Below are 24,335 nucleotides of genomic sequence, written 5' to 3'. Positions count from 1 at the left end.
CTAGCTAGAGCAGTTTCTTGAAATGCATTCTAACCAGCCGAAATATTAAATAAAACACAGCATATTGCTGGTGGTGGCCGTGACACCGGCGCTGCCCTACTGGCCACTAAACTAAACTCAACAAACAGACGAACACTTATTTTTACAAAAAACATAACCTAGGCTATCTGACGTACTACCAGACGTACTACTCTAAACCTAAACTACAAAATACTACAAAGAGATACTCAACACTTTTTCCACTTTTTCCTGCTGAAAATCAATATTGTACTGGAAATTAGCTGTGTTCTTGATGAATCCAGGTCAAAGTCCTGACATTTACTGTAAAACTGAGTAATTCCTCATCTCTTCTCACATACCTATGCAAACAGACGAACATTTATTTTTATTTTTTTACAAACACAACCTAGGCTATTTACAGCAGAAAAAAGTGGAAAAAGTGTTAAGTATCTCTTTAAAAAGAACGGGACATAATGTTTGTAAGTAACGTTACAATTAAATCCCTTTTAAACTGATTGCATATTCCATATATTACAATGCTGCGCACCGCTCAGGACCGGAGTAGGCTGTAGCAGAGCAGCCGGGCAGTGAAGCCATGCTCGGCCAGTTGCCAGGAGAGCCCGCGGCTGCGGCCTAGTCCAGTCTGTCTTTTTTTCTCTCTCAAACAATTGAAAACGACCGCATTGTTAAAGGATGGCTTTCCCGTGGGGAATATGAATATATATTAAATCTCACGCCCCTAAGGTTTTCGAATCCATTGAAATTTTTGAAATTGGTTGTTTACAGCCAGAGATATCAACCAAAATCCACTCTGTGTGTGGGGGGGGGGGGGGGGGGGCTGGTGGGGGGGAGGGGCGGGTGCGGGGAGCCGAAATCCTACAGTTCCCACAATGCACTGGGCTCGCGTGGCCTTAGATTCCACGCCCACCCCTCAGGCATTTGGCTGATATCAAACTCCAGTAGGTGGCGGTAATGCACATATATGTTTGCCAACCGCCATAAAACTCAAAGAAGAAGAAGAAGAAGGCTTCGACATAAAAAAGTTATGAGAAGAAGAAAAAAATCAAAAATAAAATTGCCTCCAAATTGCACCAAATTTAAACCGAAGTATATATGTCGGGAGATGTCTTCATAAAAAAAATTTCATGCATTTTAAGGCATTTTCCAAGGAGTTACGCGCATCTGATGTTGTAACTATTTCATGTAAAAATGTGTAAAAACGGGTACATTGCTCAGCGTTGATTTCGTTACTTCAACGCACCTACTACTAGATGTAAAATTTGACGAGCTTTCCAATGCCGCCAGTCCCGTGTCTGGACGTGCTTCCGTTCCCGAGATATGGTCTCTTTGCAAGGAGCTATGGAAAGCTAACATTAGCTACCGTAGGCTAGGTGATTGAAAAAGATGGCTGCCTTTTGTTTTTCTTCAGACCTCTGAAGGGGCGTGGAGGACCTCTAGAGGCGGGACCATGGCAGCACAGGCCCACAAGTAGTGTAGTTCATAGGTGCTCGACTTCCGCAAGGTGGACTTGGCCCAGATGACGCAAAACGCGTCGGCAGGGCCAAAAAATATGTGAGAGATGGTTGATAGCTTTGGCTGTGAAAAACCAATTTCAAAAATTTCAACGGATTCGAAAACCTTAGGGGCGTGAGATTTAATATATATTCATATTCCCCACGGAAAAGCCGTCCTTTAAGGCTGCAATGAGATCGATTGTATTTTCCATCAGAGGCTGAGGGCACAAAAACAAAAGACTGCGTAAATAACTCGCGGAGCCTCGCTCGACTATAATGAGACCTTTACAGTACGTGCAGACTTTACATGCAGACCCTGAAGGGTGCTTCTGCAGCTGCGAGAGAGAGTTACAGTACGTGCAGAGACTTTACATGCAGACCCTGAAGTGTGCTTCTGCAGCTCCAAGTGTTTTCTCTGTTCTCATCGTGCATTCCTTTATAACTGGGAACTGGTAATCTTACGGTTCAAAGGTCACGAGCTGCGACGGTGAAGTCACCAGAGCTGGTATTTCCCATTCCAAACTCGTAGGAGCCTCAGCAGCCCCGACCTAAAAAAATCCAAGATGGCTGCACCGCGCAACAACAGTAGTATAATCGTAGTAAATGTTGTTTATTAGCACTTCTGTCTTGTTTGTGTATCATTAAATCAGCTGTACACACATCACTGCCAGTGTCCAGTGAACTTCCCAGGTCAAGTTATCTGCAAATGGAACGCTGACAAAACGGATGTGACGTCATTTAGCCTCCACATCCCAGTTATTTTGCGATAAAGGAACGCACCATCACAGCCCGGTTAATGTCACTATATTCTTCATTGCAGCGGTTCATTACCTGCTGTACACTTAAAGGTGCACTAGTTCTGCATAATCACCCGCCGCTCTCTCCTTCTTTTACCGACTTTCTCACTAATCACATGGCTGTTTACATTCTTTCTGATCGGCTAGTTACTTAGCTAAGCTAAGTTGATGTACAGTGTGATGGCAGACAAACGTGTGTTTGTTTATTTGCTGTGTCGCCTGTAACGTAAAGTTAGACGAGGTGCGCGCACACACACAGGCATTTTTTGTAATATATATATACATACATATAATCGCACCCTTTTGAGGTTATGCAATTGCATGTGCTGACATCGCGATTGCGATTCGATTAATCGTGCAGCACTAATATGAGTGATGTAACATTTGCTCGGTCTCTGGCACCCAAAGCACAAATTCTTCCTAATCTTACCAAGTGCGCCTGGTTTACTGGCTCCTGTTCAGCTGCTGGGTAATTGTTCTACTTCCTTGCACATGCTGGTGGGGGTGGCACAGCTATGTGAGAAAGATGAGGGCAACAAGGGGGAGCACTTGTTTCATTAGTATCTAATCCCTCTTTGATAAGTGGGATAGCCAACACTCTGTTCGCTCAGCGCAAGTGCTAATGAATGTAGAATGTAACATTCACATTCATCCAAGGCCCACTGTGTACAAAAACAGAGGCCATTGTGAAAGCTGTGTGCCTGCCTTTCTCTATGCATGCAGCCATCTCTAGATTGTGTCTGCATGTACGCTCTCTGCTTGCATTTGTGAAGATATGTGTGTGTATGCTCACATGCATGAGTAAGCCATTCAAAGCTGGGACAGTCGACTCCCCCTCAGCTGAGAGAAGATATAGGGCAGCCCGACAAAAAGAAGAGAGGTCAAATCAAAAGAAAGAGCAGTACGGCCTTGGAGAAAATGAAGGGCTGGTGGAAGAATAGCTACCTCCAGAGCAAGTGCCGTCTTATCGTAGGCGTTGGGCACCCTCTTCTGAATGGCCCGGGCAAAGACTGGCCCGTTCTGGAGGTTGGGAAGCTGGGTGTTGACCACAGGCTGAGCGTACTGGCCTGGGTCGCCTAGTGGGTTAGCCGGCAGGGTGGCCGAACTTCCGTCTGTACTGCCCGCTACCCCTCCAATGTGTCCCCCCTGCCCTGGGGCCCCCACAGCGGGGGGCCCCGGGCTAGCCAAGGTGGGCGAGGTGGGCCGGTATTTCTCGACATAGGGTACGGGGATCATGCCGGCTCGGCCCTCCTGGTTAGCCGCGTTCCACCACTGCTCTTCGGGCTTCTCCAGCACCCGCAGGATGTCGCCCTTGCGGAAGGGGAGGTCCTCCTCGTCGTTGCCGAGGAAGTCGAACAGCGCTCGGACAAACTCCGCCTCCTCGGGCTGCTGGGGGACCCCGGCTGAGGCGCTGACAAAGCCTGTGTGCTTGGCCTTGCTAATGGGCTCTATGAGCGTGGTGGTGTCCAAGTAGTGTATCTTATAAAACTCCAACAGGGCCGGCAGCGCCTCAAACTCCTGGTCCCCGATGCGAAACCGAGGGGGAGCCAAACCTGGTGAGGAAAGGACAGTAGGTAAGTTTGTTAAGAGAAAGAGAGAGAAAGAAAAAGAAAAAAAGTGTTCGGAATTATCACCGACCAAGCGCCAATTTTTTTTTTTTGGTGGATGGTGCTTTTTATACAACATTGAGTTACAGAGTATCACGGTTAGCTAGGGATGTTATTTTCATATCATCCAATCGTGGTGATTAGAGATTGGCGATAGACGATCGAATCACCATAATCTATTAATTGGCCGTCATTTTAATTATTATAATTTTTTGATAAAGAGACCTATTCCTATTTAATGGCATTAATAATTTGGAGGGGGGGAAACAATCGATCCTAATTTTATTGAATACCAGTGTTTCCCACAGGATTCTTGAGTTGTTGTGGTGGGGGACCACAGACCCCCTAGAGGGGTGTGGAGGCATGCCCCGCCGCAAGATATTTTTTTTACATTTTAAAGTAAAATGCATGAATTTGGTGTACTTTGAGAAAGCGCTTGAGAGCAAAATTAAAAGGCTAGATCTATGAAGAACATGTCATCCTTACTGTGCTGTGGGTTTACAATGACTAACTAAATTTCTCCCTATTCACCTTATTTTTCAACGCGGAAGTAAACGGTAGGCGGGACTTCCGTCTTTGGGAAAAACATCCGGGTTGGGAAAAGTCAGTTTGCGCTAACGTTATAATGTTGTACATGAGGACCTCCACAAAACAATCAAAATGGAAATGGCAACTTGGTGCTACACCCTCAGACTATTAATGAGTTGGAGGATGACATGAAGAAGTGGTGATGTTCATTCTGCCTGGCTCCTAAAGCTGCCTACACACTAGAGCAGCGATCCTCAAAGTCCGGACTCCGGTCGGCATCCGGACCCAGACGCCGTCCTATCCGGGCCGAGCCCTATAACCTACAAATCATTGAATAGTTACATTTTCACAGAGCGTTTCTATTTTAACCGGCACATGCTTTTCTAGCCATTACGGTACTGGTTTATCTGTCAGGAAGCTCACAGACCAATGCATGCGCTGTAAATCATCACACGTGACGCTACTCAGCCAATCAACAAGTGAATCGATTCTGCTGCTGCTGCGGGAGAGTTGACACACGGACGGACAGACGGAGGAGAGGCGAGACTCTGAGAAATGCGAGAGATAGAAGTAATTTCACATCGCGTGCTCAAAAGAAACGAGTAGCTTAAGTTTTACCCCAGAGCAGGCAGACTCATGTTCATTCATTGGTCTCACGAGCAGTTCAAAACCAGTATGTCTCGTGAAGTGTGATGCGATCCTGACCAGCTGTCTATGGAAGCGCCACATGATGAGCAAACACACACTCAAATCCAGACTGAGCGCACACACACACACATTCACTGCCCATGCCCAATGGCATGCAAAGTTTGCATTGCGAGCGACCAATAGATAGAAAGACAGACACACAGACAGAGTGGGAGCTCACTTATATCAAGAGAAAAGGAGGTTTGTTGGCTGAGAGCCTGACTGATAAAATGTGAAATGGAGTTAAGAAAAGGGGGAACTTATTTTTCTCAAATTAAAGCACTTTATTTTAAGATGCAAATTTTTCCAAAGCACTTTGTTGTGTTATTTCTAAATGCAGCCATTATTTTACTTGAAATGAGAAAAGAACATAGTGTAGTAGTAGTAGTGTAGTGTATTATTAATCCAGTTAAATCTGAAAACTGTAAATAAACATTGTTGATGTTTATTTTGATTTAACAGTCAGTCATTGACTAAAGGTAAAGGTAAAGTCCCACTGATTGTCACACACCTGAGTGTGCGAAATTTGTTCTCAGCAGTGCCGTGCTTGGGAATCATTTGGTGATCTAACCCCCCCAATTCCAACCCTTTGATGCTGAGTGCCAAGCAGGGAGGCAAATGGGTCCCATTTTTATAGTCTTTGGTATGACTCGGCCAGGGATTGAACTCACAACCTCCCAGTCTCAGGGCGGACACTCAAACCACAAGGCCACTGAGCTACATACAGACATTGTACCATTAGGCTACTGCAATCATTGAAGTAGCCTAAGTTCAATGGCACTGAATCATAATGCCAGCTCAATGTTCCGGACCTTCGCTTGAGGAAATTTTCTCTATCTGGACCTCTTTGAATTTTAATTGAGTGCCCCTGAGGATAAAGGCCCGATTTAATGCCCGATTCCCCTCGGGGGGGGGCGGGGCGTGGCCCGATTCGAGGCTCGTCTCAATTGATTATTTGTCCAAATAATAGTGTGTGGTGTCAATAAGATGATTGCAATGCTCCCGATTGAATCGGAGCCTGCCCGATCTCGAATCGGGCATATCAAACATGTTTGATATTTACGATGGCTGTCTCCCGACGGAATACCCACAATAGCCAATGAGAGCGAGCAGACCGGTCTGCTCGCTCTCATTGGCTGTGTGTGTGTGTGCGTCGACGCGTCATACCCAGATGTTAATGCAGCGCTCACAACAAACATGGCAGCAAAGAGGAACCGAACCAACCGAACATGCCAATGCAATACACAAAAAGAAGATAGGCTCGTCGAGTTGTGGCAACAGCACGAGTGCCTGTACAATATATCGAGCAAGACATATCACAATAGGACGGACAAGGAAAGGGCATGGGTCGAAATTGCGGCGCCGTTGGATGTAACAGGTGAGTGAATGCTAGCAAATGCTAACGCTAACGACGTAGCTGCAAATTTGGGCATCAACTGTTTGGCAGCGAGAATTACAAGTAAAGTGTCGTTTGCAGTTGAAGACGTGAAGATGAGGACAACATCACTACGGACCCAGTACTCCAAACTCCTGAAACCGAAAGCCAGCGGGAGAGGGGACACTCCACTGACCTCGAAGCAGAAAGCCAGCGGGAGTGGGGACACTCCACTGACCTCGAAGCAGAAGTGGCTGTTAACATGCCTGGACTTTCTCAAAAAGCATGTCACCCAGCGTGGCACTGAAACCAGCGTGAGTGTTGCTATTAACAGTTGCCTCTGCTTACTATTAGGGGTGCACCAATCACGTTTTTTGCCACCGATCGCCTATGGGAAATATCTGCCCAACCGATCATCGACCGATCACCGATGACCGATATATAAACTCCTCAAAAAAAGTTTGGAAACGTTATTTCAGTCGATTATTTCTCCCCTTTAATTAGGGCTGGCACGGATCAGAAAACCCACGGATCGGATCGCGTGACGGATTTTGAGCCACGGATCAAGGATTTTTCGGATCAGCAAAAAATATATATATAGGCTATCAGATTTTTTCTCTCAAAATTAGATTTTCGATTTGAATTTTTAATACTATTATACTTCTCTAACCATTTGTTGCCCTGCACAGCTCAAAAAATATTTTTTTCTCATGACACAATTTATGCTTTTACTCTGAAGGCAGAACAACCCAACTTCCTGTTTTAGGTGGCACTGCGCCTAACTTCCTGGCTGTTGCTAGCTAACGTAGTCACTTGACACACATAGGCTACAGACCAGACGGGGCAAGTCTGGAAACATAACGTTGATGCTACGTTATGCTACTCGGTGGCCCCACGTGTTGTTTTGTTGTTATGTGTCCAAGGCAACATTTCAACTGTCCGGTGATAATGTGTTCGTGAAACGTGTGCGCGTGTGTGTGTGTGTTGTGGCTCTCGCTATCTTGTGCAGCCCGCAACATGCTGCTCGCATTCCTGTGCTTTTTCAGAGGTGTTGAAATAAGTTTGTTGTCTTTAGTAGCCACTAGCCACAGCCTTCAGAGAGACTTTACAGCGGCGACAAGGGATGAGGAAGCACACTTGTGCTTGCCATGATGCCTGTCTGTGTCTGGCTGCGCTGCAGGCGTTATCATACACTAACGTTAAACGTTAAATGAAACGAAAGGGGGGGGGGGGGGGGGGGACCACGACGTTCCGAACCGTGTGCCGAACCGTGGGGGCTGATCCGTACGGGTCACAGATTATCCGTGATCCATACCAGCCCTACCTTTAATAATACCAATTGGCATTGTATTTTATATCATTGGAAAGCCTGATTAGTGATAGGGCTTTTTTTTTTTTTTTTTTATATATATATATACGGTATATATATTAGGGATGGGCGGGAGTACTCGGGTACTCGAGTACTCGTTCATAACGTCAGTACTCGAGTAATGTTTCCGCTGTTCGCGTACTCGCCCCACCCCTCACCCCTTTAAAAATGGTACGCACACATCGTCATGTGGATCAGGCAGCATGGCTGTGTTTCAGACAGGCATAACTGCACGGGCGTCACGTCAGCCAGAATGTAAAAGTATGTCATCTGCTTTAGGGCTTTCAAAATAAAACCCTTATTGTAACATTGGCATTAATATTAATTTTGAGTAATGCCTTACAGCCACAGTTTCACTCGTAATCTTAACATCACGAGTATTTTGATACAAGGTTTGCTGCTTTGTTTGTTGAAATACCTTTTTCTCATCCAACATGCATCAATAAGCTATTTACTTTTGTTTAAGTACTATTATTTTGAAAGTTTTAACAGGAAGTTTCCCAGCTCATCATGAAAATTGACTGGTGGAGATGCGCTCCCGTTAACGACACGAGACAGACGCACGCTTCTCCACAACGCCCCCCCGATAAAACTCATTGAAAACGCCACAAGAAATGTGGAGAACGAATCACTTTATTGCTTCATGTCGATCACTATTTAGCTGCAGCTAACGTTATGGTCACTGGTCAGTTTTCACTTTTTGGCAGAACACCGGACCTTGTAATCCGTTGATGTACGTTACTGTACTGATCATAAAGCAGAATGGATTGTACCGGGCATGTAGGCCTATTGGAAATGAGCCTTCTTCGCTTGTTTCACAAGTCTGCTCGGACGACGCAGCGCTAACCAATGCTGCCATCCAACCACCAGAGATCTGAGGTAGGGACAACAGCTGCAGCTAACGTCACCTAATTGTCCCTCTCCTCACAAAAAGTGCTGCAGGTTGTGTTTTTTCCATGCAAAAATGCAAACGATATGTGTGAACAGCCCCATACACAGCAGATTATCCCTGCTGTGTCATTACCATAGTAATAGATATTCGAAATGAACTGCTAAACATAGCCAAATTTGGGTTAAGCGTGTGTTTCCACACGGACCCCCAAAGCCCCCCAAACCCCCCCCCACAGCGAGTACCCGATTACTCGTTCATAATAGAAGGAGAGTACTCGAGTATTTAAATTGGTTAAAATGCCCATCCCTAATATATATATATATATATAAGAAAATATCAGCAATCAGCCAATCGCATATTTGAGGTCAAAATCGGCCGATACAGATTGCTTGCCGATCGATCGGTGCACCCCTACTTACTATAGCCCTTTTCCCACATGCGCTTTGTACCGCAAAATGACCGGTACGTGGTCTAATGCCTGCATGTGAGAAAGGCGCCGTGCCGGTATAAGCGCGACCCCGTCGTCGCGGAGATTTCACCACTTTCCAGCCTGTCAGAAGAGCGGTATGCGCTTTAGCGGATACTAGTGAGAAACGGGTGCAGTCATTTTCCGCGACACTCTCATGGGCGAGGTGTACACACGTTGCTTAATGTTCCAGCGGGCATAATCTAATCATTCGCGCTAGGGATGTCAACGGTTAACCGTTAATCGATTAACCGTCGCTAACGTCGTTGTTCGGTTATTGCTGTCGGTCTATCAGTTAATATTAAAAATTTTTTTTTTTTTTTTTTTTTTTTTTTTTGGTCTATTTACTCAATGAGCTCATGCCCAAACAAGGCGTGTCTATTTAGATGCTGAAATGTTAATGCTTTTTGTGTTAGAAATTCTAACACAAAAAGAATTTGTGTTGAAATGTTGATGCTTTTTGTCAATGCTTGTTAATGCTTTTTGTGTTAGAAATTCTAACACAAAAAGCATTAACATTTCAGCATCTAAATAGACACGCCTTGTTTGGGCATGAGTTCATTGAGTAAATAGACAAAAAAAAAAAAAAAAAAAAAAAAAACCTTTTTTTTTTTTTTTTTTTTTTTATATTAAAAAATTATGAATTAACCGATAGGTTAATCGATTATTAGCGTCGGTTAATCGAAAGTGAAATTAACCGAAAATTGACATCCCTAATTCGCGCACATTAAAGCAAACTGGCGAAATGATCTTGTGATAATAAGAGCAGTAGCCTATGTCAGCTTCATGTGTGGGTGTGCTGTGCTGATTTTCCCCTCTCCTCTCTGCTCGCTCTCTGGCCACAGTCCGTCCTCCTCCTTCAGTCACAGCCCGACAGGGCAAATGCATGAAGCGAAAGTGGAAGTATTTTGCTTACGTTGCCGACAGCGAAGGCAAGCCCGGACACATCAAATGAAGCCAGTCTGTAAAAAGTGCTTCAACGCGATGCAGGTGAACGGATAAACAAGCAAACTTATTTCACCATTCGGAGTTTTGCCGACACGTCACTCCCCCACTCGCTCTGCCCCCCCCCCCCCCCACATACAGGCAATTTCGCTGATAGATTCCCACATGCGCGAGCCGAAGTGTGAAGGGAAATGTCCGATATTGACTTACAGGTAATTTTCCGGTACGCATGTGGGAAAAGGGCTTAAGTTATAGTATGGGTCATAGAGGACTCTACAAAGATTAGACTAGCAGATGCAGTCACCATTGCTGTTTGCAATGCATATAACAAATATGTATACATAGATAATGTTTATCTTCCTGAGACCTGGGGGGTTAATTTCGATTTCCCTGACTGAAATTAAGTGTCGGGCTGATTTAGAACAATTTTCAAAGAAAAACTGGGAAAAAAAGTAAATTCTATTGTAATAACCGTTATAACAACCACTCTAGTGGATAAGTTATGCCATTTTAAAACTCACAAGAAACAACAGGACTGAACAGAGTGATATGGATAGTCTGAGAGATATGAGCAAAAACACAATGTCCACTACAATGGGAAAAAAATTACGTGCTTGGTCACAGGAGGATAGATAAATTGTTTTTGTATTGTTAGTGGTCTGTATTTATTAAATTTGCATGTATTTGTTTGTTACAGCTTGATCAGGCGCTGAAAGATACAATGGCAGAAGAGAACACCGATGACATCGTCAGTGACACAGATGACCGGTCAGATATCTGATGATCCAGGAAACCTGTCATCCACAACATCAGAACATTTGGAATGTCCCTCTCCTGCTGACAACCCTGCAAAGAAGTGCAAGACAAACCAAAATGTTGATGCACTTGAAAAGCGGAAGGTGGATTTGTTAGAAGAAATGTCCATTGCAGTCAGGAGGCCTGCTGATGCTGATGGCACATTTGGAAACCAGGTTGCGGTGGAGCTGAGGTTAATTAAAAATCCTACCATGAAGACGAGGCTGAAGAGGAGGATTATGAATGACATAATGTATATGAGGCCCAGGAGTGTGAGCTGCCACTTCCCATGCCGGCTTCAACCTGTCATCTCCTGTGTCCCCCTCCTCCACCTGCTGAAGTTCCTCCCACATACACACCTTTACACTCACTACCTCAACACGCAAACTACAAACCTCAGAGCTTCATGGCCATGATGTTAGGAGAGTGTCACTTTGAGTTATAGGTAGGGCTGGGCGATATGACCAAAATCTCATATCCCGATATAGGTCATTTCATATCCCGATACCGATATATATCACGATATAGCATATTTTCTGTAAATTCAATTTATAGTTTATATAAAATGACCACATGGCCATTTATTTATGTAGCAGTTAAACCAGTTAAAATGTTGTCAAACCTCACAAAGGATACATGCATTCAGAATACAGATAAGCATGGCTATTCTTTACAACACAAATAATAATAATTAGTTGCAGGGCAGTAGAATGAAACACAAACTGAACCACACCACCAGTTCGATTTTCAAAGATTACATTAGAGCAAAACGGGTAGAATAAAAGTTATTTAGCCTATAGTTCACTCCAGTTCTCTCAGTTCATTTATAAAGGAACAAAAATGCTCCACTTCGGGATTTCCATGTTACCAGTTCAGTTCACTCAACAAAAAGTACTCCACTCCGGGATTTCACGGTTATCCAACCATCACAACTCAACCAGGGAAAGCTAAAAGCTAAAGCTAACGATAGACGTTTTGTTGTCGGCCCTCAAGGGATTTCATTGGGATGATGTTGATGAGAGGATGGGAGGAGATGTTTTGCAGGTTTAACGTTAGGAGGACACACGCAAATATGGATCAAACGCGGACTTAACACAGCGCAAATGCCTGGGTAGGCTAGGCGGACGGAGTGGAGGTAACATCTCCCTGCTCTTTAGCCTACTCACCGGCTGATTTGTGCCACTTATAAAGGGACGCAAGGGGCTTCACAGAGTCTGGTGCGTGTGTGGACTGTGGACGTGAGTAAAAAAGAAAACAGAATGAAGAAAGCACAGTGTCATCCAAATGACGGACAATATTGCCGTAAAGAGTGTGATTTGCAACACAACGATATAAACGAGAGCATCATATGAGACGAAATACATTTTCTATCGTCCAGACGAAATATATCGTCATATCGCCCAGCCTTAGTGGCTAATATCAGGGCTCGACATTAACGGTTGCCCGGTTGCCCCGGGCAACCCAAAAAAAAATGGGGCAACCATTTCTTGGCCTTTGGTTGCCCCAGGGGCAACCACGTTTTAACATGCAAAAAAATATGTACAGCAACAAACAGCAAAATATACACCAAATAAATATGTTTTAATACTTGTTGTGAGTGACATATATGTGATATTTTATTGCTGTTATAATCGGACCGATGTTACTAATTACCAGTCGGAACCTACTTGATGCATGCTGCACGTGCGGTGTGTTTAACGAGTACTGACTCGGACAGGTGATTAACGGGATTCCTCGTCTAATTAACATTACACGCGACGCAACAAACGCACATTTCCCAGTGTCTCTGCCACGGGATTCCTCTTCTAATTAACACGTTGAGTGCCATAGCCGAGATATCTCGTCTTACATAATCCAACGGTTGAGTGCCATAGACGAGCTATCTCGTCTTACATAAAAAAAAAAAAAATTTGACGGTGGGACATCAATCAACCCCTTTTACGTCTTCTATATCACTATTGGAGGAAGAGAATGTGTATAATCTATTTTACCGACCACTAAGTGGCGACAGTTCTCTCCAGACAGAGACAGAGAGAAAGCCACAGCCACGGGACCCGTGGCTGTGGCTTTCCGTGCTGGAGAAAGCATTCTAATTTTCAAGGAAATAGCTGGGCGTTTTTTTGACGGTGCTACGTGGATCAATGCCCCCCGCGTCTCCTATTGAGATATTGGAAGTATTGAATGTGTATAATCTATTTTACCGACCAGCTAGGTGGCGACGGTCCTCTCCCGACAGAGATAAAGTCAACCAAAAGCAGCCGCCTCCCGCGGAAATGGCTTGGCGATTTTACAGTCAGAAACGAACGAGCCTCATTCTCATACTGTAGGCGGGGACGCTTTCGCGCTGCTGCGGTGGGGGGTTCCAGAAATGGACTGGGTGAGCAGCATAAAGCCTAGAGTCGCACGGGGCTTCATCGGGGCTCTCAAACCCAAGAGACAGTGAGACCTATCCACACTCGCTGCCAGGGAGAGAGGCTGCTCAAACTCCCAGCAGCAGAGCACTCCGCAGCACAGACGGAGGGAGGAGTTTGGAGACACACACACACACACTCTCTCTCTCTCTCTCTCTCTCTCTCTCTAGTCCCGAGAGGAGAGAGAGAGAGAGAGAGAGAGAGAGAGAGAGAGAGAGAGAGAGAGAGAGAGAGAGCACACAGAGCGGGAGACAGACACGCCGCGGGGGCAAAGAACGGACAGAGATCCCCTCCCCCCAGAGCCGCGGAGCAACGCGCGAACACACACACACACACACACACACACACACACACACAATACAGTATACAGACTCGCCCAAGGGCACCCACAATCACAGGCAGGTGACTGTTCTGCTGTTTGATTGAATTTCACAAAACTGCGATTATCTCAGCTTGCTGTCTCAGACGCTAAAACCATGCTGTACTCAACGGCTAATATCTACATAACTACTAACTCTGCAAACTAACTCTTTTAGACAGAGAAAGCACACATTCTATTAGTTATTTTTAGATGATTGGTGTTCACGAAGTCTTAACAGAAAATAATCCTCGGCTCTTGTAAAATGAGCCAGAATCCTCAAAAAAAAACCTGGCACAACTTACCTACAGGATTGAAAAAACGGCTGGCACTCAATGTGTTAAAGGAGAATTTCGTTTTTTTTTAACCTGGACCCATCTCCTGGCAATAATTATGATTTGGCCACTCACGCAGCGATGTCCGCGGCGTTTCTGGCCGTCCTAGCGTTGTTTTGAGATCAATAGCGTCCAAGTCAGTTGTAAAATGGAGCTGATTTGGGGCCAAGTGTGAGCCTGTCTTCTATTTTTATTCCCGTTTTCGCCACATATCGTCGTAATGTGATCCCTCAACATCCACCAGAGTGATATTTCGCCCCAGGCCATTTCCTGGAGTCTGCCAGGGATCAAATTGCCTCAAACGTGATCTCGGTCACCAAGTCTCGTAAAGTCCCGCGATACTTTCCTGCCGACTGGCCAACTACAGGTAGGACGCTTTGCGGTGGTGGTTTTAGCGTAACCTATGTGGGGTTTGGCGTAACCTATGTGGGATTCGAAATAACGAAGGTTATGCCAAACCCCACATAGGTTACGCTAAAACCACCATATGTGGCGAAAACGGGAATAAAAATACCGTAATTTCCGCACTATAAGCCGCACCGGAGTATAAGCCGCAGCAGCAAAGTTGCCTGTTTGTTACATATATAAGCCGCACCGGACTATAAGCCGCAGGTGTTTTAATATATATTTTTTTTTTTATTGTGTTTTAATGTTTAATTACCATATGTAAGGGTTCATGCACAGAGGGGATTGTCGGGAAAGAGATGGCTGTTTGAGGAAGCTCCCATTTATTAACATTTCAACAAAACAACATAACACAACACCACCTGTTTTTTTTTACAGTGCACACAGTGTCCGCGGTGTGGTGAAAAGAGGGCAAGAGAGGAAATTAAAACAGAAGTGGATTTATAGTTAGAAAGAGTGCTAAAAAAGAGAGATTTTTTTTTTTTTTTTTTTGAAAAAATCCATAGATAAGCCGCACCGTTATATAAGCCGCAGGGCCAAAAAACGGGGAAAAAGCCACGGCTTATAGTCCGAAATTTACGGTAGCTATTTAGATGCAGGAAAGATAGGCTCACACTTGGCCCCAAATCAGCTCCATTTTACAACTGACTTGGACGCTATTGATCTCAAAACAATGCTAGGACGGCCAGAAACGCAGCAGACATCGCTGGGTGAGTGGCCAAATCATAATTATTGCCAGGAGATGGGTCCAGGTTAAAAAAAAACGAAATTCTCCTTTAACGTTACACGCGACGCAACAAACGCACATTTCCCAGTGTCTCTGCCATCACACTGGTGGACATCAACACTAGCGGGAGATTTCTCCCCCTCCAGCAAATATACATGAATGTTAGGCGCGTAACGAACATGAACATGAACATCTTACCGAGAGGGAGAGAGCTATAGCTAACAGCTAAGCTAAGTATAACTAGCGTGTTAGCTAGTTCTAGTCTGAAAAGCATGTAAACAGCGGTGAGATTAGTGACAGAGTCTGTAAAAGGAGGAGAGACCCGCGAGTGCTTGTGCAGAACTAGTGCACGTTGTGTACAGCGGGTAATGAGCTGCTGTTATGAAGATTAAAGCGAGATTCACGGAGTTGAGAGCAGACAAACACTTGCAGCTGCATCCTCTCCAGTCCTGCACATGACGCCTTCAGGAGCCATCGGTAAACCACGCGCGTGTGGCCTAACTGGCATTTGAGTGACTGTAATGTTTCACAACAAAATAAATAACCTGTCTCAAACAATGACTGATATCACAGGATGTAGTGAAGAGTGCAATGTACATGGCTATATAATTTGTAAAGAGTGTAAAGAGAAATATTGTATTAAGAGATGCATAGAGATAGCCTACAGTGGTTTCCAAACTTTTCATGCCCAAGGCACACCAAATGGCACTACAAAATCTCAAGGCACACCTATATAGCCTAAGTCTATCTGTGCAAAATAGCCTCTATTACTCTTATCACTCTAAATGTTTTTTATTTACTAATGTCAAATAAAATTTGACAAAATATATTACTCTAGGAATTAATTTGAAACTTTGCAAAATTACTACATCAAAGCAGCAACACACCCACTTTTTGTATAGTTTTAGGCTGTATTTGCAATTGCAATAATGCAAAATCCCAAGGCACACCTGGACTTGTCCTAAGCCACCAGTGTGCCTAGTAGGCACACCATTTGGGAACCACTGGCCTACATTATGGTGTTGTTCTAACACAGAGAGACATTCAGTTAATATGGCATTATTCTTCTAACACAGAAACATTCAGTTAGTTATTCTTCTAATACAGAAACATTCAGTCAATATGGTGGTCTTCTAACACCAGAGAGACACATTTCAAAAGGTGTCCTTCAATCCCACAGTGACTGTTAAGGGTGTTACTAAACCTTGAATTTGTGAACGAAATTACACAAATGTATTATTATTATCAGTGTGTGTGTGTGTGTGTGTGTGTGTGTGTGTGTGCGTGTGTGTGTGTGGCCAGACAGAGCCCTAGCTCCCTTAGATAGTAGATAGATGTGCACATTTTTTATGTATTTCCAGACGTATTTGCATACGTGAAACATATGATATTGATATTGAGAAGAATCCTTATGATTATCATATTGATTTCAACCCTATTGTCCAGGCCTATATTTGGTACAGCCCTCCCTGGACAAAAATGCACCAGCCGCTACTGGAGAAATGCCATGTTGTATTACAACGACTACATACTTACATGAGAAAATAAAAATCTGTTCTACTTAACTCATTGAGTGCCAGCCACTTTTGGAGAACGGACGGTCCCAGTGCCAGAGTTTCAGAGCGTTTTCAGTGATTTCTCGAGGCCCACAGAATATTGTGTGATATTACTATGTAAACACCGAACACGCACAAAGAACGACGAGACTCTATTGTATCAGCAGCAAAAAAAAGTTTATTGATATCATTTTCCGTTCTTTAGTTATCAGCCGGAGAAGATAGGTCAAAAACAGCAAAAACAGGCATTTCCATCTAGAAAGCTGAGATATTGAGCCTTTTGTGAAATTAAGCATTTCAAGCAAATCACTGACTCTGAAACTAATATTTTCTGACCTGAAACATCTGAACAGTAATTTCCTTCAATATAACAGCACCCCCACCCCCCTCTACTGCAAACTCCTCCTCTGTGGGTGTGTCTCTGGTGGCTTTGCTCGCTCTGCTGCTTGTCAGGCGAGTCTCTGCTGCTTGCGGATCCACGTTCGGATGGCCGCCGCTCGTCGGGGGAGTCTGGATCGGGCTCGCCTCGCTCGTTTCTGGGGTTTCGGTTGTGAGCTGGGATGAAGCTGCGTCCGATTCTGGGCTTTCTGGGCTTTCTGCTGCGCGTTTCAAAGTGTGCTGCATAGAGCCCGACCGATATTATCGGCCGATATCGGCATTTTCAGATATATCGGTATCGGCGTGCACGTTTGCCGACGGACGCCGATATGACCACTTTTTTTAGAGACCATAAAATGTATTAAACAATGCTGTGGGTGTCTACTAGCATTGTTTGTCCAGCAGAGGGTGCACTGACTCCATTACTGACTGTAGCAAATGTAGTGAGGAGGGGTGTGTGCTCTCCAGAATGACTCAGCAGAGCATGAACCGAAGCGGTGCGGCACAGATGCGCTGAGATAGCAGCAGCTCAGCTGACTACAAAGACCTCACGGTAAGTTAACATTAGTTTGTGAAATACATGCTGGAACAATGACCCCATCATTAATTTCCCCTTTCAATAATGTTGCCCCATGTGCCTGAAAACCGCCATGTCACTCAGTTTATCACAAAGCACTTGTAGTTTGTCAGCAGCCCATTGAAAGGCATGCTAACGTTAGCTAAGCCTCCCGCAAGGTAACACGCATCAGGGCAAATTAAATGCAGGCTGCAGCCCATCAGATAACATTGCCAGGATAGTCTGTTGAGTGTTGATAATGATTTCACGCTACCTTACCGTACCGTGCATTGCAGGAAAGTAGCGTTAGATATAACGTCCCCATTATTTACTCTCCATGAAAACGAGCGTAATTCATAGCTACTTAACGTTAAATGCCTTGTCAGTGGATGTGTACATGTTTTCACATGCTGATGGCTTCTTACCAAAAACACGTTAGTTTTTTTGTCCACAATAAATAAGATTATCGATGTGTGAGTTGTGTTTGTTTTGAGCATGTATTCACATGAAACTGTTTTGTTCAGTACGTCATCAAAGCAAATAATTCCAGTCGTATTTATTTAGTTTACCACCGTCGCCCCTGAATCTGTATAGCGAATAACATGGCTGACGCTGCAGACTGTCCTGAATCGGTCTCATGAGTTGTGACTGTTAACGTTATACAGTAGTAAATTAGATACGTGTGAGTAGCGCTCCGTTTGTTTTGAGCATGTTTTCATTCATATGAAACTGTTTTGTTCAGTACGCCCTCAAACCGAACAATTTCAGTCATTGCATTACAAAGTTTTCTACCGTCGCCCAGGCCCTGAATCTGTATAGCAAATAACACGGCTGATGCGGTTATCAAAATGTCACAACAACCGAGTTGTGACCATAAAGTAAACCTTATACACAAACATTAGCAGCCAAATATTGCTGAAGATGACATGTTTTGAAATTAACAAGAAAAAATGAAGAAAACAACTTTTATTTTTTATTTTTTTGACCAATCCATTGAAATACAGGCCCTAAATATAAATAGGAAAATGAAATAATTAAGATTAAGCTATTTTGAATAGTACAGAATAGAACAGAACACATGCACTGGAAACTAGTTTGGTTCCAGCTCAAATATAATATATAATTCAGTTAGAAATGACCATTTTTATTTATGTATTTTTTTTTTTTTTACAGATGGCTGACGGTGGAAAAAGCATGGTGTGGGAACACTTCACCAAGGACGAATCTGGAACAGTCACCTGTAAGATCTGTCAGTGCTCTGTCAGTCAGGGATCAAGCAGCGGCAGACAGAAAAACACATCCAACTTGTGGGCACATCTTAACACATTCACTGCCAGCCATTTTTTTTTTACTGTAGGTAGCTTCTGCCAGAGGTTTTTTTTGAGGATTCTGGCTCATCTTTCAAGACCCGAGGATTCTTTTCTGCTAAGATTTTGTGAACACAAAATATCTCAAAAGAACTAATAGAATGTGTGCTTTCTCTGTCTAAAAGAGTTAGTTTGTAGAGTTAGTAGTTATGTAGGCATTAGCACTTGAATACAGCATGGTTTCAGCGTCTGAAAATTTAAGCTGAGATAAATAGCTTTTTGTGAAATTCGATAGAACAGTCACTTTAACCATTCATTTTTGGCATCAGTAAGACGTCAGACATCTAAACAATAGTTTTGAACAGTAATTTCCTCCATAACAGCAGGAAACCCCCCTCTCTTTCAAACTCCTCCCTCCGTGTGTGTTCTTCTTGGCTGCAGCGGGCGTGTCACAAGCGAGTTGCTGCTGCTGCTGCTCCTGTCTGCTGGCGGCCGCTCTTTGGGCAAGTCTGGATGGGCTCGCTCGTTTCTTGGGGTTTCGGTTGAGAGCTTTGATTAAGCTTTTGCGATTCTGGTCTTATTTATGCTGCGTGTTTCAAAGTGTGTTGCACCCATAATCTATTATGCAAATTTGCAATCCCCCACCGCCAGCAACCAGCGCGAAAACGAAAGCGTTTTCGCCAATCCATTTTACAGTATGAGAATGGTTTCATCGCGCGTTCCCCTGCAGTTTTGGCTGGGCTTTTTCTAGTCTGGAGAGCACTGTCGCCACTTAGTGGGTCGGTGGAATGGGTTGTACACGTTCGGTGGCTCCCATATTTATATAGAAGATGTAAAAGGGTTAGATGCACATCCCACGGTCAAAAAAAAAAAAATCTTTTTTTTGACGTATTAACTCATTCACCGCCAGTTTAGGACTGCCAATATTTAGCACAGGCCAAAGATTTTCATAATTGTTGGTCATCTTTCAAGACCCACAGTAAATTATCTATTAGCACCAGAGTGATTTGCAATACCTCAAAATGAAGATGTACGTCTCTGGGTTCACCAGGAAAAAAAAGTGAGCTTTTAGCATGTTCTGTACTCTACTTATAGCCATTTATATACACCCTGTTTTCACCCAAAATGCCTCTCTGAGAAAAGAAATTGCAGAAAATGGCATTTATGTACAGCACACAATATCATGCAGAACTCGCTCTCAATTCTTTTATTTTGAACTGTATTGACATCAGACATGTAAATATTATTCATTATGACACAAATGACAAAAAAAAAATATATATATATATATATATATATGAAGTGCTTTTTTTACATTCAACAATACAGTTTGCTCAGTGTGAGTGAGTGTACAGACAGACACACAGACAGACAGACAGACAGACAGACAGACAGACAGACACACAGACACACACACACACACACACACACACACACACACACACACACACACACAGAGAGAGAGAGTTCTGTCCACAGCTGCCTGCAGCTAGATCGCACCTCCTTCCCCCTCCTTCCCCATCAGCGTTTTGCCTCCTCTGCTGCTCGTTTTCCTCCTCTCGTTCGGGCTGGGAGTGGGACGAATGCTGCGACACGAGTCACACGACACAGGAACGGGTCCGCGGCTTGGCTTTGGGACCAGGCGCTGCTGGAACCGGATCGATCATGTTCGTCACGGGTTTGACTAGGCAATCCAGGTTCGCCCTGCAGCAAGGCAGCAGTGCAGCGCGCCGAGAGGCGTTTCAATGGCGTTTTTTCCTCTGTACAAGGAAGCGCGTTTCTCTGTTTTTCCTCTTTTCCTCCTTCCTCGTTTCAAACAACAGCTGCGGTATGTGTTTGATAACGTGCTGTCGGCTACCCTTTGAGGATAGGGACCAGATGACATGTCAGAGGCTGGGTAAGTGTTTCAACTACGCGCTGCACTCATAAAAACAAAAACACGTCAAACACGTCTTTGGCGTGGATGGCTATTTCTGATAAGACGTCAAAGACGTCTTTGGCGGTGAATGAGTTAACACGTCATTGGCAGTCAACCGTTGGATTTTTTTTGACGTATTAACACGTCATTGGCAGTGAACGTGTTAAAGGGAAACATAAGTTTCCACCATAAACCTGCCTAAAGATGTTTCTATTCTTATTGTTGGAGAATAAAGTTTAATTTTAAACTACATTATCCTGATTCCAATACATATCTTTGCCACATGTTTGCTAACCATATTTTTACTGATCAGTACTGCAAAAAGAGTGTGTTTATGTATATATTACGCATATGTAAAGAAAATCGGCTGATATATCGGTTATCGGTAATTTTTTATTCCCTAAAATCGGTATCGGTTTCAAAAATCTCATATCGGTCGGGCTCTAGTGCTGCACCCAGAGTCTATTTTCGGAGCCCCCCACCGTTGTGCGCCGGCTCCCAGCGCGACAGCGAAAAGCCAAACTATTCTCATGAGAATGGTTTCATCACGGCTTTTTCTGCTGTTTTTACTCAACTTTCTCTAATCTGGAGAGCACTGTCGCCACCTAATGGGTCGGTAAAATAGGTTATACACATTCAACATTAGGGATGGGTACCGAACTCGGTACTTTTACAGGCACCGACCGAAATACGTCGGTACTGCCCCGTACCAGTTCACATAAAAACGAACGGTACCTAATTTCGGTACTTGAACGCATCTGAGTAATAGAAAGAGAGTGGGTAAATTAGAAATTCCGACGGAACCTTAAGGCAACACGCGAGAGCACGTTACGTCAGTACGTCACTCTACCTGAAACATCAACAAACACGACCAGCCGAAAATGTGACTACACTTTACCAAGATAGACTCAGACAACACTGGGCAACATTTGTGATGTGAATTGCAAAGCTGGCCAGGGAAACACCTCAAACTTGAGGAAGCATGGTCAAACACAAGATATATTTAGCTAAATGCTGAAGACTGTAACCGTAAACGTCTTAGATAGGCTGAGGGTGAATGAAGCAGATACCGCACCGCATGCTAACGTTAGCAGCACCTCCTCAGCTGTAACGTTGAGAGAGGCATCGACTTCTACAACATCAGGTAATGTTATTTAATTAGCTAGCGTTAGCTGGATAAGTTGTTTCACTGCCGTTGTGGTTGTTAGATAACGGGGCTTTTCACTGTCTTCACAATGACTGCAAACGTTACTACGTTAAACGTTAAACGCTAACGTTACTCTTGCTGCAGTAATTGTCAAGGGTTCAACAGAACGTATTTCCTCAGCCTGTATAGTAGCTATCAACATGAAATAAAAAGCATTTGAGAGCTTAAACCCGTGGCTTTTTATTTGGAAGGGTTACATTTGCCATAATCTTTATTAACATTTCTTAAAATGCATTAGAATATTTTTATTTTTATTTTTTGGGGTTAAAGATTAAAAAAAATTAATGAACATTAGGGCAAATATAATACGAAAAGCTAAAGGGTTAAGCTCTCAAATGCTTTTTATTTTATGTTTCTATGTGCTACAGAGCCTGAGATATGAAGGCTTTAGTGAATACCATTACCGACCGCTCTCTCTGAGAAGTTTGGATTTTTTTTTTTTACAACTGTAATTTTTTTTGTTATTAGAGCGTGTAAAGTACCGAAAATGGTACCGTTTTGGGTACCGTACCGAATTCCAGGTACCGGTATCGTACCGGTATCGGTTCAAATGTGAACGGTACCCATCCCTATTCAACATGCCCCAAAATTTTACAGGAGATGTATTAGGCATTGATCCACGTCCCACCGTCAAAAAACGCAATTGACGAACATACTCGTCCTTGGCACTCTACGTTACTAAACGAATTGACGAACATACTCGTCCTTGGCACTCAATGAGTTAAGAGACACAACAACCATTTCTGTCGATTCCTTGCCCCCAAAAATGTGTAAATAGACACCAAATTTGTAATTCTAGGTCTATTTGGAGTCAAGATATGGCCAAAATTTGAATAATGGCAGCCATTTTGAAATAAATGTAATTTTAACATACTTCCACTAATGGGATTTTCTGGGATTTTTACTATAGTGTTTAGGCCGGGCATCAATATCAACATAAGAATGGGAAAATAAATTCTGTTGCAATTAAGAAAATAAGGTCAAACCTTATTTTCCCTAGACTACTCGCGCACGCACACGCACACACACATTCCACAGACACCAATCTGACCAGTCATCATCCAGTTGTGACAGCCCAGCCTCCCCAGTTCCCATTCATTCCCAGCAGCAGCCCAGCCCACCTCTGTGCTACCAGGCCCTGCCTAAAGAAGGGGGGGAAACGCTGCTAAACTCCATTCAAAATCACTCTCTTAATGCTGGCTTATGTATTCTGTAAACATACACACCTCCTACTCCTAGGACACGACTTGATACATTTTCTGAATCGCTAGGCTCCACTGATCAATTCGGCATACACCAGATACTGTAAGAGGCATTTTATGTCAAATATCAACTTCCCCCTGCTGGCTTGCCTGTTATTCCCACAATTCAACCAAAACACAGTGGTGGACGGTAGCGAGCAGTGGCAACCGATTGTAAAAGTTGGAATTTGATAGGAATAAGTGCTGTTTTTGTATGTACGCCGAATTTAAAAGTGGCTCCTAACGATTCAGTCAGTCTTGAGTCATATCATGTAGGATAACCTGTCAATGTACATAACATTTGCGAACACAATAAATTGCCAGATTTTAATGGAGATTGATGCAGAGACAGAATGGAGTCTATCCAACAAGACAAAACTGCAATGAAAATACATTATTTTTGTGTACATGTCATGATGTGTAGCAGCAAGCTCTGCTAAGTTAGCTAACGATATTTAGAAAATAATTCACCGTTACCTGATCCAGATTGCCGGTTGTTACTGATGCTGTTGATGATATAATGTGACACTTTGGAGTTCTCAGAGACGGACAGCACGTAGTCACCAGGGCTGGTGATGGAGTCCCTGACCAGGAACACGCCGTGTCGCTGTCCCTGCAGGAGGGACACTGCTTCCTGGCGGCTTAACCTGCCCCAGTACCAGCTAGCACGGTCTTCGGCATCGAAATTACCGGCCATAGCTGCAATATCCAATCCGAGGCTTGAGGCCTTCCCCTTCGCCTCTCTCTATCCGCAACTCATACAAAAACTTTGGTTCACTAACGCTGCCCCTGCAAAAAACGTTGTAAGACTATGACTTCGGCCAACTTCCACGAATTAAGGTACGGACCTTTAGTTGACTAAATAAATGTTGCGTCACAAAATATTACATTCAAATGGTAAAACGTGGAAAATTAATTCGAAAAGTAATTCGCAACAAGAAACTCAGGGGCTGAAATGGCG

General features: G+C 43.8%; 1 protein-coding gene across 2 annotated transcripts in view; it reads right to left on the bottom strand.

The window, feature by feature from the left end:
• The window catches only part of LOC310780467 (adapter molecule crk-like), a gene marked incomplete at its 5' end in the record, with an annotated part of 40,062 nt that extends 15,953 nt beyond the window's left edge, over nucleotides 1–24,109 (bottom strand). Inside the window, 2 exons of one of the 2 annotated variants that reach the window (XM_083641047.1) lie at nucleotides 3,257–3,864; nucleotides 23,852–24,109. In XM_083641047.1, coding sequence (XP_083497173.1) covers nucleotides 3,257–3,864; nucleotides 23,852–24,071 — 828 coding nt within the window. The remainder of the gene's footprint in view (nucleotides 1–3,256; nucleotides 3,865–23,851) is intronic. The other variant, XM_083641046.1, reaches the window with a different exon arrangement.
• Between the last annotated feature and the right edge of the window lie 226 nt (nucleotides 24,110–24,335).

Source organism: Poromitra crassiceps, assembly GCF_964638095.1.
Source record: "Poromitra crassiceps genome assembly, chromosome: 1".
Taxonomy (NCBI): Eukaryota; Metazoa; Chordata; class Actinopteri; order Beryciformes; family Melamphaidae; genus Poromitra; species Poromitra crassiceps.
The sequence above is the reverse complement of the archived record's forward strand: the minus strand, read 5'-3'. Positions and strand labels throughout refer to the sequence as shown.